General features: G+C 43.9%; 1 protein-coding gene across 1 annotated transcript in view; it reads left to right on the top strand.

Moving 5' to 3' along the window:
- The first annotated feature begins 205 nt into the window (after window positions 1–205).
- mtus2a (microtubule associated tumor suppressor candidate 2a) overlaps window positions 206–16,088 on the top strand; it is a 38,534-nt gene continuing 22,651 nt past the window's right edge. The window contains exons 1-3 of the mRNA XM_078286728.1: window positions 206–2,338; window positions 4,121–4,386; window positions 8,627–8,858. Of these exons, the coding sequence (XP_078142854.1) occupies window positions 206–2,338; window positions 4,121–4,386; window positions 8,627–8,858 (2,631 nt within the window). The remainder of the gene's footprint in view (window positions 2,339–4,120; window positions 4,387–8,626; window positions 8,859–16,088) is intronic.

Raw genomic sequence — 16,088 nt, 5'->3', positions numbered from 1 at the left:
TAGATAAAGAAAGTGGGGTTGAAAACGAATACATGAGATGACATTTCACCCTTTGACTAGTCAACTGAAGCACCATCATCTCAGAGATCCTGAGAGGGAGAGGCAGGGAGAGAAGAAACAGAAGAAGAAGAAGACAGTTGTAACTCCATAAATGGCCTCAGGACTCCACAGGTGTCTTTGAGCGTGCCAGAAGAATCAGTCTAACATGAGTATCCCAACTAGTTTCCAGGGGCTGAGGGTCAATGTTACCGGGGGAGAGATGAAGACGAACAAAACTCAGATCCAGCTCCCCCAACCTGGGGATGATAATGCTAATCAGCTGACTCAGGGAGAGGGAGGAGTGGTGGGGGACACTGGGTACAGCACCAGCTCCCTCCCCCCCTTGGTTTCTCAGAGTGATGCCCAGGACAAGCTACTTATCTGGGGCTCTGAGCAGCGATGCATGGACCCTGAGCTCCAGGAGTTTGAGCTATTGGAGTGTCATGAGATACACACCTTCCTGGGAAAGAGGGATCAGGAGGAGGAGGATGATGAGGAGGAGGATGGAGGAAGTGTGAGAGATGGAAAAGATGAGGGTCTCATGTCCATATCCTCCAGTTCAACTGCCAGCTCCGCTTCGGTCGGCGTGAGGAGAAACGACAACGACAGCAACAAAGTGGAGAGCAGAATACAGGGGGGCAAAGAGATGCAGAGAAGGATGGCCTGTCATAGCTCTGAAGACCTAGACGCGTATGTGACAAGCTCTGCGGAGAAGGGGGACACCAGGTCAGGCAGAGGAAGAGACAGGGAGAGACGGAAGGGAGGTCTGAAGGAGTCCAAGTCTGAAACAAATGTGTTTGTCTCCAGTCTGTCAGCCATTTCCCTGAGTGGGAGCCTGGCCAGCGCTTTGGATAGTAGTGGAGAGGCCCAGTCCCTCATCTCTCTGTCCAACCCCAAGACCAACCTGTACCCCAACGCCAACACCACTACCTCAGCCCAGACCAGAAGAAGGGCACCCCCTGTAGATGCCAACCAGAACTCCCCACCTTTGCATCCTCAGGAGGAACATGAGCTGGAAGGGCATCCACAATACTACAGCCAGGATCGGAGACAGGAGGATGGAGGTCACCATAGAAACGGATTGTCCTCCTCTGATGGGGGGCTGGGCCAAAGGAGAAAGGCAGGGTTTGAGGAGAGGGTGCTGCCACCACGACGACAACAACTAGTCAGACCCCTCTGTCAGACTGAGATGGGAAGAGGGAGGAGCTTACCAGAGCCACTGATCAATCCTCATCAGACAGAGACAGTGCAAACCTTTTCCCCTGCCCCCTATCCAGATTCACAGTGTCATGGGACCAACAGAAGGTGCACAAGATCGTCCTTACGTGAACCATCAGATGTCTCCCACCTGTACAGCACAGCTGGAGCCTCCCAGCCCAGACTCCCCGGCCAGGCAGCCCAGAGAGAGGCGCAGCCCCTGGATAAGCAGCCAGCTACTGCACGGCATACTTCCAGTCCTTCCAGTCCTTCCAGTCCCTCCAACCCTTCCACCTTAGAGAAGAGACCCCAGACCCAACTCACATACAGAAGGAACTGCTCCAGTCCCAACAGGACTGGGATTGTATCCAGTGGATCCAGGGCATCCACTCCTCCCCATTCCCCCCTCAGGACGCCCCAGGGCTCTCCACGCAGGCAACCCTCCATGTACCTGGCTTCCAGGAATGTTGCTGGGGTGGTTAGGCACCCCCAGCCAGGATGCAGCCCTGCCGTACAGACATCCCCTCAGGGCTACAGCAACAGTGGCTTGAGACCACCAGTCAGAACTAATATAAGCACAACTGGAATCCCCAAAGCGCCTCTTAACAACCAGCAGAGCCCCCCCAACTCTAACCATAGCTCCAGCCCCAAGGATAGATCCCTTTCACCTAAATACACCCCAAAACCTAAAGGCGTTCGTCCCAAAATCATTACCTATGTCAGGAAGAATCCTCAATTCAAGCCCCAGGCTGTTGACGGGCCTTATCAGGTGTCCTCTCTGCCGTCCAGGCTCTCAGCCTACACACACAGCCAAACAAACCCACCCAACACACCTAGAGACCCCTCCAAACCTGGGGTGGAACCCAGAGGAGCCCCAGTCCTGAGTGCCTCCAACCTTCTTTATGACAAGTACCGCCAAGAGATGCAGACAAACATGTTCCCATCAGGAATGCTGAGCAGGAATATCAGGCCCCCTGGACACACACACACTGTTCCCCCTGTACACGCACACACCGCTCCACACACACACACCCACAGCCACACAGCACCCCCGAAACTGGGCAGCAAGGCGGACAACTTCTACGGGGCCATGCCATCAGAGGTTAGTAATTTGTACTATAATGTATGTTTACTGTTTGATTCCTATAGTTTTTATGAGTGCCAACTACTGTGATGGGCGTCTTTATTATAGATTTTCTCTGCAGGAAAAAAGCTTGCATTGTGATTGCTACTGTGGATTGGTATTACACTGATTCTCATTTCACTGGCTAGAATAAAGGATTTGTTATCATGCTGAGATCCAGCACTATGCATGATCACACACATTCATTGAAAGGGTGAAGATGGATGAATTCAATTATGACACAGTTCCTGTATTAATTAGCAGTAGGTGTCTTCAGCATAGAATTACTTTACGGTATAATGTATGACATGTACTGTATGTTCAGCACAAAGACAAACCTCACAGCAACATCTCCTTCTTTGTCTTCTTCTCTGATTTGTTGTCTCCTATTATATTTGTATATTTGTTTGACTCGGCATATCAATTTCCCTAGCCAAATTTGTTGACTCTGAATGTCAATAAATTCTCTCCCACATTAAACTACGTATAACTGATTAAACATTTTCTCCATTTTACCTCCACTCTTACTAGAGCTGCTCATCATGCTTTCAAATGGTTCCTTATTGACTCTGATTAAATTGCTTAATTTGGCATTCATGTTCATACTGCAGTCAAACATCAAAATATGCAAGTATGTAGTTGATGCATGCTGAAACATGAAGCCCACAAAGGCAAGATGTTTTTCAACAGCTTTATAAGTCATCGTATGTTAACATTTTGCCCAGAATAGGGAATAGTGCCCACGAGGGACGACTCTGACTCTTTAATGATGCTGGTAACAAGAAACATTTCACATTTCTGGATCCAAACTCTCCAGCTCTCTGTTAGATTTCTTTTTAGACTTAGCAATGTGAGATTTCCTTTGTTACATTTTTCATCAGACTCCCTTGTTTATTACTTTTTCTCTCATAGCATGTAAAACATGCAAGGGAGACATCTGTGGAACAAAGAAAAAAATTAACTGGGCCCACATTCAAACACAGTGGAGTGCACTGACTGTTCAAACAAGCAACTGAGATACTCACTGGTAGAAATCTTTGTTATCAAATACCTACAGTATACAGTATATTGTACATGACCATTATATTGTTCAGCCCAAAACTATAATATTGTGTTGTTGCTTACTTTGTTAGTTTTAAAAGACATTGACTAAACCTCACAAAGTATGGCAAAGTGTTTATGGCTGCATGTGATTATGGATGCAACGGATATAGATGCATTTAGTTTAGATTTCAAGGGCATCAAATGTTATACTGCCTTCTCCCTCCACAATATAACAGGCACACAAAGCCAAAAATGTCATGACAATTAGAGCAACGGATTAGCATGCTAGTTGGAAATACCAGCAGAAAATGTAGATAGAGAATTATACATGACAATATACAGTTTGACATTAACAAAAGCTTAAATTTCATTTGATTCAAAATAGCAAAAACATGTATAGGAGGGCTTTAAAAAAAAGCTAATTTCATGTACTATAATCTTTGAAATGCTCATACAAAATGTCATATAATTATGTCATATTAAATTTGACCTTTTGGTTGAAATAGTTATAAATATATCTCTTAGAGGGTTTTCTTTCTTGATGAATCACATCAATTTAGGAAATGTCATGGTCTGGGGTCCTAGAGTGGTTTATGTAAACAAAGTTATATATTTGAAATACACAAAATGTTATAAAAAAAGAACAAAAAAAAAAACCTGCCTGGAATTTTTAATATCACATCAACTGGACAATTAAGCCAATTATTTGTTTCCTAGATGGGAAGGACTGCCAGCTTTGGAGGGAGTTGTGCTGACGACCCATCGCGCCCCAGGACCGCTGCCCAGGCTGGAGGCAGCGGCAGTCTGCTGCGCTCTGGCAGAGGGCTGCGCCTGGGCCTGGGAGCTGTGACCAGGACGGCCACAGGCTCAGCCAAGGCCAGAGGACCCGGTCAAGGTCAGAGGTCAACGCTGGTCTTCAGCCAGCCAGTCCAGTCTGTTAGCCCAGCGACCAATCAGAAAAGCCAAGATTACACAGGTAAATAAACTGTTTCTCATATCAAATCTGCCACCCTGAAGAATGGTATACCTTTTACATTTTAGCGAGTTTAGTTTGACCATACAGAGAATTATGGAGCAGGTTTAAATTTCTTTTTTTAATTTACACAGCAGAAAACATGCAGAATGCCAGATGGGGTCTGACTTCTGTTGAGCTCAGTGTCAGATTTTATTTCAGCGGGCCAACATTTGACACATGAGAAGGCTGCCTTATCTTTCTTCTCCTTTGCAGCAGTGAGCAGTTGTGGGACTGTTTTCCTGTTCATTTGGCCTGAGATGAAGGCAGCTCATTAAAATGCATGTCTCTGAAATTAATTTTGGCTGATCTGATTGGGAGGCTTTAAGAAACACTCCAAGGGGGCTTTTCCTGCTCCAGAAAACTGCATCTAACAGAAAGAAAAAGACAGAGGGATGAGGGGTTGAGAGTAAGAAGGATGCTTGTGTTGGTAAGCATACAATGCATCCTTGCTCCTTCTCTCCAGAACCTGTCAACCCATTAACACACATCAGATTTCCTAGGGGGTTGCTGAAAAACACAACACAAATCATGCAGATGCCAGTTCTAACTGCTGAAGTCAGGTTTACATTACAGCTCAACTGTCAACTGGAGTATGGAAGAGTGAAATTTGCTCATCACTCTGCACACAGCTAGAAGGCAATATGCCATTAATCACTTTCATGCATATTTGATCTGTGCACTCTCCCAGGGTATGATAACCCGGACAGAAGTGTGCACATACAGATTCACACACACACACACACACACACACTCACACACACACACGTACAGTATGTGCATGCATACACACACACACACAACTCCCAACTGCACATGCAGAATTGATCAGCCTGGTGTTATTTTGTGCCAAGCTTCCTTATCATAATCCCTATTAATACATATGTATGGCGTCTCAGTGCTGCTTGGCCCTCAGGGGAACTCCAGCCTTTGAAGTGCAAAGCAATTAATGCTTAAGTAATGTCAGTATCTTCCTGCTGGCATCTTCTCTCATCCCTGCTGTAGCCTGCACTACACACATTGCATGGATAAACACACCCAGTCATCACCAGCGAAAAACGTATTACACGTAGCATTGGTCAGCATTGCGTGTGCATGTATGACTGAAGGACTTTTGTTGTGTTTTTCTCAGCATTTTCTGGGGAAATCCGGGCCGTAGCCATCACCACATGCCAATAAGTGTCTCTTTATTCTTCTTTGCTCTCTTCATCAGTGTGAGCCCTTTCTTAGAGGAAATCCCTACATCTTGATTGCACACTATAGCAATTATATAGCAATTGTATAGCAGTCCAGGTACTGTAACTACTCATATAATTACCATGTAGGTTGTAATGCTGTATTGTTCTGATGAGGAGTATCATCCACTTACAGGACAAGACAGGTATTTTCTATACTCATCTTGAAGCTACCTGCCACTTCCAAAAATTGTCTTGATAATCCAGTCCTCCCTTCTTCACTGCAGTGAAGCCTGTGCTTTTGCTTTTGAGTGAATCTATAGGGATTGCAATGCTCTGAAGTAGCAGATTTAATAACATGCAATTTAACGCTTTATGGGAGAAATCAATGCAGGTTGTCGCCAGTCACCTTGGTCTGTAATTAAAATAGGTTAGTCTTTTTTTCATTATTGCATATCCCAGCAGTCCCATTATCTTTTCTGTGCCCAATTTGCCTAATGAATCTCAGCGTTAGGATGCTCTTAGCTTCACAGAAAGCCAATGGATTAAGATGTTTTCAGTTCTCAGGGGCTGTTGAGAAACCGGTCCCAGTGTGACAGACCTACAGGCAAAGTGAGGCAGTTTCACTCAGATCCTTGGAATGGCTGTCGGAGGGGAGGAAACTGCAAGTCCAGGAAAACACCCAGACTGTTATGTTTAATGGTGCCTTTCCAAATTCACCATTTTCATAAAGTTAAAGCTAAATTTGCAGCTGCATTTGAAAAGAGAGCCAATGAAACGGAAGGACAGGGCTGAAAGAGTAGAATACAGAAAGAGAGGGGAAGAGAAAAGACAGTCAGAGGCAGATTTCTATTATATATTTGATCTCCTTCCTCTTGGCTTTATAATTTGTTATGAATAATGCGTAGTTTCATTTAGCGGGAGCATGGGTCTGTGACATCTAGGCTGGAGTGGATGTTTGCGAGGCCCGCTCCACTCCCTCGTCTCTCAGAGGGGATGAATGCAGCGGGGGAAGGAGGGAGCTGAGGACATTTATCTTTAATGATCCTGACCTTCTCACTCAGGAGGAGCGAGCTCCAATTTAATAAACGGACCGCATTGCACAGAGGTAGAGATGGAGGAAGTGGGGAAGAGATGATAAGTGTGGACAGGGGCACTGGTGATGGGTTTTGATGCTGGAGGGGCGTTTCACCGGAGACACCATTTGAGAGAGACCTCTTTCTTTCTGCCTCTATCTCTCTCACTCTGTCTCTGCTTCACTCTGTCTCTCTCTATCACCTGGCTTGCTCTCTTTTTCTCAAAGTAGAAAGTCTCTGACACCATTCCCCCCCAGTATGGATGCTGTGGTTAGCCTATAGCATGCACTGGAGCACACAGCTATGCCAAATGGAGAGGAAAGGAGGGCTGCCTACCTTATCTCTCCAGCCAGCAGGGGATAATGCTCTTCCTCTGCCCAGGATCAAGTCCTTGTGCTGGGGGCTTGGGTAGCCAAGATGGAGGGTCTACCCAAGACCTGGGGATTTACCCACTGCCGACTGTGTGTGTGTGTGTGTGTGTGTGTGTGTGTGTGTGTGTGTGTGTGTGTGTGTGTGTGTGTGTGTGTGTGCCACATTGGTTGTTCATGCCTGCACATTTCATCTGTTTTGCTGTTGGAAACAGTAGATTAGTGAGAGGGAGGATTTCTGCCCACTGCTCACTGACAATGGCTGTCACTATGGAGCTTTGATTACTTTTTTTTTTGACCCTCCATTTCTCTTTCTCGCTCCCTCTAACCCTCTTTCCTCTCCTTCTCTTTTCTAATCCACCTTTACTTTCAAGCTTTGGTTTGTGCTCAGGAAACCTAGACTGTACCAGGACCACAGCTTTTAGGGGGTTTTGTTAGCAAACTGGAATCCAAAGCTGCTCTAATGCAACAGTAATATGTGCTATGTTTACTGAAGAGCTACTGATAGAGACTGGCTGAAAGACAGGGGGCGAACTTGGTGAAGCAGGGGTGCAAAACGTGTCATTCGCTCCATTGTTTTTACTTGCTGAAATGAGTATATAATACATCAGTTAAGACAAATCAGTCTATGAGTTTTTAATGTGCTGCAAAGTTAATCTCCTATAGGCTATACTTCTGTATTTTGCCAGCACCTAGAAGAAGCCCAAGCTGTGCAGGGGTCACTTTACTTTGTTGCTGTCTGAAAGACTATTTGTCTTGCAACAAAGAGTGACATGTTGTCAGTATTGGGAATTCAAATGGGGATCATCCCTGCCTACACCTGTAGTCCCTTAACCTCAATTGTGGGAGTCATATTCAATGCCATAATAGTGTTGGCAGCAGAGAAGCAGCTGGCTGCCAGCCCAGCCTGTATGTGTGACCAGACTGAGCTAAAAGCAGTTGTTTGCAAGTCGTTGTGTGTGTAATTGTTGTAGTTGATTGCTGTAGCAGTCGGAGTCAGAGAACTTCCTGCTGCCCACTGAGAGCTTAGTCAACACAGGATGTTGAATGATTCACAGGGGAAATAAGCATTATGGTTATGCTGAAGCTGCTTCATTCCTCTAGTATGTGAGCAGTGGATAATGAGTTTACTGTAGTCACTCAAACACACACACACACCAGCATCCAACAGCCCTGCTTCTCATATTTGCGGTGCTGTCCGTTCAGCACCACATGCTGCAGGATAACAGCTCACACAAACTGAGCATTGATGTAGCTGATTACCAGACAAGATGAACTGCAGCGAATGGTGGGTTGCTTTGTTTACCACTGTCTGTATACTGTATACCGTCTGGCTCTTGACTATGTAGTTTGTCTGGCTAATATTGGTTCAGCTGAGGACACTCCATGTAAACTCTGAAACAATATTGCTGCACTACTTGAATTCAGAGGTGGTAGAAGTACACAAGTTCCTTACTCAAGTAAAAGTGCAAATACTCATCTAAAGATATACTCTGGTAAAAACTTTTTGCATTATTGTCAGATAAAAAACCTCCAAATCCCTCTTCATTCTCTGCTCTTCCAACAGAGGACCAGGTTTTCACCGCTCCTGCTCCCGCTCCTCCTCCTGCCCCGGCTACAGCGGCAGCCCAGCCCCAAGCCGCGGCCTCCAGGTCCCTGCTCCCCAAAGCGAGCCAGTCCCAGTCAGGCCTGCGCCCCCCGGGCTTCAGCTCCAGCCGCCTCCCCCCGGGCCGCCTGGCAGCCTTTGGCTTCGTCAGGAGCTCCAGCGTGTCCTCGGTCTCCTCGGCCCACTCTGCTGACAGCACGCAGAGCGACCCCTGCAGGACGACCCACCGTGAGTCACTGCTTAACACCCGTTCTTTTGTATTACACATATTTTTTGTCCTCCTCTCTTTGTTCACAATACGTCGCTATCTCTGTCTGTTTATCTCTGTCTGATAACTTCGCACACAGTTACACTGCCAGTCAAAAGTTTGGACACACCACATTTTTCTTTTCTTTTTTTTTTTTACAATTTTCCACATTTTAAAATAATAAAAGACATCAAAACTGTGAAATAACACACAAAAAAGTTAAACAAATCAAAACTGTCATATCTTATATTTTAGATTCTTTAAAGCAGCCACTTTGCCTTAATGGAAAGGCAAAGGCTTTGGAAAGAAATTCATACAGGCATCAACTTCACTATTTATATTTGTCTAAGAAACAATTTTCAAGCATTTAAGCATAAGCCTTTAGATCAAAATGGCTTTAAGATAAGGAAAAACATAGTACTTTCAATCAGGTGTGTCCAAACCTTTGACTGGTAGTGTACTATGACTACACCATGACTACCCCATCATCATCTACTGTACATACTGTTTTTATTACCTTCTTCTATGTATTCCCCTCATGACCATAGTTTGCATAAACAGCCCCCACCCCATGTTTCCCACATTCATTATGATGCAGTTTGCTTTCTCTCCTGAGCTCCACCCTCCTTAAGATTTATTCTTCACAGTGTATTTTTATACACAAGCTTCCATAATAGGTATAGTGTCTTTACTCAAATTTAGAATTGCAGTTTAGCAAAACACATTTTCTGAGGCACACTGGCATGCAATATAAGGGGCAATTCTTTCATGACCTAGACAGGCAATAAACTTGGCCATTCTCATTGTCTTCTGTTTAGGAACACCATCTGTTTTGTAAGCATTCATGTTATCAGCGCACTATTTGGTCATATCATTAGACAGAAGATAGTTTTAGAACTTTAGATATAGGCTTAATTTAGGTATTGACATCTATTATTCCTCTCTTCCCACACAGATCAATCATTATATAGAAACACGAGCAACTCAGAAAGCAGGGAACCAAAAGTCTAATCTGTGTTGTTACCAAGATGTTCAGCCTGGTGCTGTTCTTTTGACAATGAATGGGAGACTGACTTTGTTTGTGCTTTTACACCCTAATGCGCTGTTTTGGGGTGATGATCTGAAGCAATCTGAACCTGAAAATATACACGCACCCTGAGAAATTCCTTTCAATACTGTGAAAATCAACTTGTCCTTCATTATCCCCTGGAATAAAACTGGAGGGAGGACTATGAATCGGTCTCCTTCCATTTGTTCATTCATCTGTCCATCGCACATGATCTCTCAGACACTGCTGATTGGATTTTGATGAGACTTAGATGAATGATGCATCTCCCCACTGCGTGTTGCCATTTTCAAAATTACACTGACTGGACCAAAGGGGCAACACATACATCATTCATTTGTTCGTACATGCGTCACAAACGATTGACCCGAGGGAGGGGGTGCTAAAATGAGATAATTGAAATGATTATTATTAAGACTATAGGTCAAAACAAGGTGACATACTTGTTACTGATTGGCCTAAGGGGGGCTGCATCATTCGTGATGGGTGACCTCCTTGCCTTGTTTGAACTTGGTGTGACATCACAGATAAGGAGGCAGGATAGACTCTCATTTCTGGGTAAAGGAAAAGTAGAAAAAGTAATACAATTTACTACAATTTACTGCAACAATGATAATTCACTGATTCACATGCTCACATGTTCCAAGGCACAGCAGATGATGACATTTAGTGGTTTCCCCTTTAAGAGCTTGTAACCAGGCCTTTCTCTGTCTTAAAAGTATGTCAAAATAACACAGAATAATTGCCTTTTCTCATCATTTCCCAAACTAGTCCAATCAGTATTTTATTAGGACTCTCATCTGGGCCTGTGCTAACTCAGTCTGGATGAGCGGAGTTACGTTTTACTTTTTAATGCTGTTGACGGAACCCTGTGGATAGCTTTATTTTCTCAGTCTCGGAGAACTGTGAGTGCACTCACAACTGTGCCTTCAATGCTGCTTGGCAGGCTGGCTGGTCGGCTGGCTGAATATGTGGTAGCTGCATGTGTTTTTAATGTGACCTACATAGGTAATGCTTGCTCTTCTTCTCCCGGTTACAGTTGACGTCGGCACCTCCGCTCTCACGCACGTCAGCACCCCTGTTATGTCATCACTCCTTTCCCTCGTCCCCCCCCCCCTTTTTACTTTTTTCAGCCCTGTTTCCCCTGTTTTCCCATTGGTAGCAAATGAACAAAAAAGTGGGTGGCAATGTGGGGGTGCCACCTATTCAAGCAACTGTGAAATGGGGGAAGGAGGACCCCCATGGGTGTCCAGAACAGAGCCTGCTTATGCTCGGAGCTAAAAAGAAGAGAAGTGGTAGAGGGGAAAGACTAAAAAAAGAAGGCGCAGAAATGAGAAGGTTTTCATTTTTGAATAGCTTTATAAATAGCTATGGTAATGGGATTATCATCTGTTTGTCTCATACAGGCTTACACATTGCTGTCATCATTTTATTTTGTTGAAAATGTTCCTTTCCTCCAATGTCCTCTCTCTCATTAGGAAACACTCGTGGTAGAAGGACTTTAATCAATGAGCAGTGCTCTAATTGTGTTCTAAATATTGACCAAAAGTGTTGGCATGTGCGTGGGTGTGTGTGTGTGTGTGTGTGTGTGTGTGTGTGTGTGTGTGTGTGTGTGTGTTTGTACAAACAGAACCATTTTAGAATCAATTCATTGGCCTGGCAGATTGGAAAAGAGGCATTATCCTTCTAATTAAATAAATAAGGAGACAGACAGACAGACAGATGGCTAGAGATGTGTTTGATGAATGGGCCAGCAGTAAATTATAATTGTAGGAAAGAAAAAGTGATGAGTCTAGCAGAACCTGACTGTAAGAAATCATGACTCCGTCAATGGTTATGAATTGCAGACCGCTAGAAGTAATTGCACAGTAAGGATTTTTGACTAGATATGAAAAATTACCATTACCGTAATCTTTCCAAATACTGCTTTAACACTCTGATATGGCTGGAAATGAAAGCTGACAGTCTGTTCTTTAACCTCATAGTCATTTCAAATCCAGATTAATAAGATTATGGAACCAAAACATCAATGGGTCACTGTCCATGTACTTCGGGAGCGCCTTCTATAGTTTTATATTTTTGATGTGGTTTGTTGTCAGAACGAAATAAAATACACACTAGGCAGAATCCTCAGTATTGAATTTATCCCCCTCGCTCTCCTCTGCATAATGATTTTTTTGTATAGCACTTTTCTAAAAAATAATCTGAGAATATCAATATCATGAATCAGTGACAAGGGATCAGGGATAATCTGCAGGAGCAGAGTCTCTGCTACTCTATCTGGTTAAAATGGAGACCCTCCTATAACCAAAAGTTCACAACTTCAATCTCTGCAACAGCTAATGTGTCCATCAACAGCCATGTGTCCCTTCGTAATGTTTCTGAGCAGGATATTGAGCAAGATATTGAGCAAAATATGTCACTAATATTAATCTAATCTCTTGCATGTTACATTATTGCCTATTAAAGCGGCTTGCAATGTTTCTGTGCAGCTTTATTGCAGTATTTTATGATGTAGAAACTTGTTTGAATGTCCATTTACATTTTGATCATGTTACTATGACAAATATTGCACTTATAGGCAAAAAGACACACATACACATACACGTACTGTACACATAAACATACACATACACATACAGATACACACACACATACACACATACACAGATAGATACGCCTGCCAACAGAACAGTAAAGACAGGCAGTTTTAAAAGTATTGCCTAAAGCAGAATGTTCCCTTACTGCTGTTGAGCCGCTGCACCTCAGAGCAAGTTGTGACCAAAATGGAATCAAGCGTGCAGGATCGACATGAGAGGCAAAAGATCAAGGCCCTTTGATGTTCTTTTCCATGTGTGTGTGTGTGTGAGATAGAGAGAGAGAGAGAGAGAGAGAGAGAGGAGGGGATAGGGGAGTATGGTTTACTTCAGGCTTTGACTCTGTGTGGTGCTTGTGACCTTTAGCTGTGAGGCATTTGAACTCCTGCGCTCCATTTGACCTTCCAGACTACGCTGGGCATAACTGTTGATCTCTCTCTGTCTCTCTTACTGTGTGAGCAGTAGAACAGGCTTAACCAATAGGGAGTGTGCTGTCTGTTGTCTCATTTTCCTATGGGGAATTTGGGGAAACTCAACTGTAAAGTGAACTCTCTGTATGTTTTCAGTGTGTGGTTGCCAGAAGGTGATGATTTCTTTTGAAACCTCTGGACATGCCATCCATTAATGAACTACTGTTCTTCATTATGTTAAGAGATCCTTCACCCCACAACCTAAAATCCCATTACCATGAATTAAAGGGGCCTGATATCAATCAGCCACTAAAGCAAAAAAATCAGAATGATTCTGAAAGGAAGCCAATGTTCAAAGCCCCTTACTGCAGTTTAACAAGGATGTTTGGATAATGCGTGATACGCAATGTTGAGTTTTTGCCCCAGAGGTAATTTAGCCCGGATGACAAAAAGGGGCTGATATTTTGTTTAAAGTTCGATCTTTCCCCTTATTTGAATTTTAAATACTGTGTCAGTTTCACCAAAATAATTGCATTTTGAAATCCTTTTGTAGCCCAAGGAAATATGCAAAACGACCCATTTCTCGACTGATATTTTGATTCCCAGCAAGATGGTGAAATACTGAGCTGTGAAGTAACACTGAGAGGACAGAAAAGTAAATGAAGCAGTCATAGGAATGGTAAACATGTCAGACATACAGTAGGTAACACTGTTAACTTGTGATCTCTGTTTTTTGCCATCATTTTTTTATTATCAAAAATATATTCATATTTACATATAAGGGACATATTTACAAATAACAAGCCCAAATCAAAATAACTTATATATACTAACATACATATACATAATAGGGTATCATTAGCAGGCTCCATGTCTGCAAAACTCCCCCATCAAATCAAAGAAAAACAAGTATACAATAACTTCATACAGTAAACAAATATAAATAAGTCAAACTTCATACAACATCACAGTAAAACATAAGTGCGATGAGGTAACCTAATCAGGCCACATGCCTACAGGCCCCCCATCAAATCAAAGAAATAAAAAAACCTTCTAACACAGATGTAATTGTAATACAAGATCCCATCGAATTAAGAGAAGCCATACGATTTTGCCATCATCACATTGGTTCACCTCTCTCTCTCTCTCTCTCTCTCTCCCTCTCTCTGAAGGGTTATTTTAGTTCATTATTCATCTGACTTCTTTCCAGTTTCTGATTTCCTCTGTCTCTTACTCTGTGAGTGTTTAGGAGCTCAGTATGTTGCATGTTTGTGTGTGTGTGTGTGTGTGTATAACTGTGTGCATTTATGTACTTACACATGTATGTGTGAGTGTAGGTGGGTGTGTTTCGTGAACTTGTGTGTGCTCCTACCTGTCTTTGCTGTACCACGTGGGGATCTTTGCCCCGTCTCACAGCGCTCCAGCTCAGATCAAAGCACAGACAGATTGACAGATGAGCTCTCACACAACCTTCCATCAAGGATGTCAGGGGAGACGCTGCAACCCAGCACCTCCTTCCGTAACAGAGAGAAGAAAAACCAGGCTCAGTTGCACGTTTTCCCCATTGATCAGCAAGCAAAGCGGACTCCATTAGGGCTCTGGATGATGTGGATAGGAGAAATCATTAAGGAATAGAGCGATGAGCAGGAAGGGATTGCCAGGCTGCGGTAAAGTGGGTTAGAGGAAGATCCCCGGAGTTTTAGCTCCCCACTGTCGTAGCTCGTCAACCTCACTCTGATCAATGGGTTGTGTGCGTGTGTGTGTGTGTGCGTGCACGTGCATTTGTGTGTCTGTGTTATGTAGGGGGTAAGAAGAGAGGGGAGAGGCAGAGAAAAAGGAATAATATTTTGGGGGTTTCAGAGAATAATGCTATAAATTGCACATGCATGGTTCAACAGCAACTGCATGAGCATTATGGAATATAATAGAATATAATGAAATAATCAAATTATACATACAGGAGACATACAGTAGTCATCATGGACAGGATGAAATTTAAACACAAACACACACACACACACACACACACACAGTGGGTAAGGAAGGTGACTTTGAGCCAACCTGGTATGGCCTTAATTGATTCTCATTGCATGTGTGCACATGTCTGCATGGGTGTGTGTGTGCATGCGCCTACCTATGTATGTGCACATCGGCGTGTGTGTGTGTGTGTGTGTGTGTGTGTGTGTGTGTGTGTGTGTGTGTGTGCTGTCTGGGGCGCTATAGGTCTCTCTATATGACATTGATTAGCCATTAACCCAATCCTCCCTGACCCAATCCTCCTCCTATCACTAACATCCATGAAGGTGTTCCAGGGATGTGCACCTAAGTGTGTGCGTGTGTGTGTGTGTGTGTATGAGAGAGAGAGAGTGCATCTATGCATGCAAGATACATGGGGGATACGCTGCTAATTCCACTGTGATTGACAGACTCTATTACAGAGCTGGGAGGTGAATCCAGAGAGCGGAGGCTAATGAAGCCTGCGCCTTTGAGCCACACTGACTCAGTGATAGAAACTCGATCACCAAAACAAACAGACTGTTATCGCGTCTGTCTGTCCTCTCTTTGGGCGATAATGAAATAATGGTGCGAACTGAATGGGCGTGGGGGAAAATTAAGGAGGCAGCTGAAGAGGAAAAACTGAAGGGAGATTCAGCGATAAAAGGAAATTGAATGAGGCAGAGAGGAAGGGGAGAGAAGGAAAGGCTGGTGTCGAATGTGAAAAGAGAAAGGAAATGGAGAGGAGAGGAGAGAGAGAGAGAGAGGCATGGAGAGGTTGGCGGGCAGGAGGATGGATGTCATACCCCAGATGCCATGGCTCAGATCTGGCTTGTGACTCATGCTAGCTCACTGTGAACAGATGGTTTCTATGGTGCATGTGCACACACACACATACACAAACGCATACACAGACACACACACACACACTAGTAGAGCAGCAAATTAGATGGGCCAATTAGATAAGGCTGCCGTTCTGCGGGTGAGGAGAGAAAAAAAACATGGCAGGGGCTTACTGAAGCATTAGAGCTGTGACAGTGTGGATGGGCTGAGTGGGCCTGTTCATTAACTGATAAACGCCCGGCGTATTTCATCCACCTGCTTGTTAATCACTGTTTATGGGCTTAACTGAT

Source organism: Centroberyx gerrardi, chromosome 11, assembly GCF_048128805.1.
Source record: "Centroberyx gerrardi isolate f3 chromosome 11, fCenGer3.hap1.cur.20231027, whole genome shotgun sequence".
Classification (NCBI taxonomy): Eukaryota; Metazoa; Chordata; class Actinopteri; order Beryciformes; family Berycidae; genus Centroberyx; species Centroberyx gerrardi.
The sequence above is the reverse complement of the archived record's forward strand: the minus strand, read 5'-3'. Positions and strand labels throughout refer to the sequence as shown.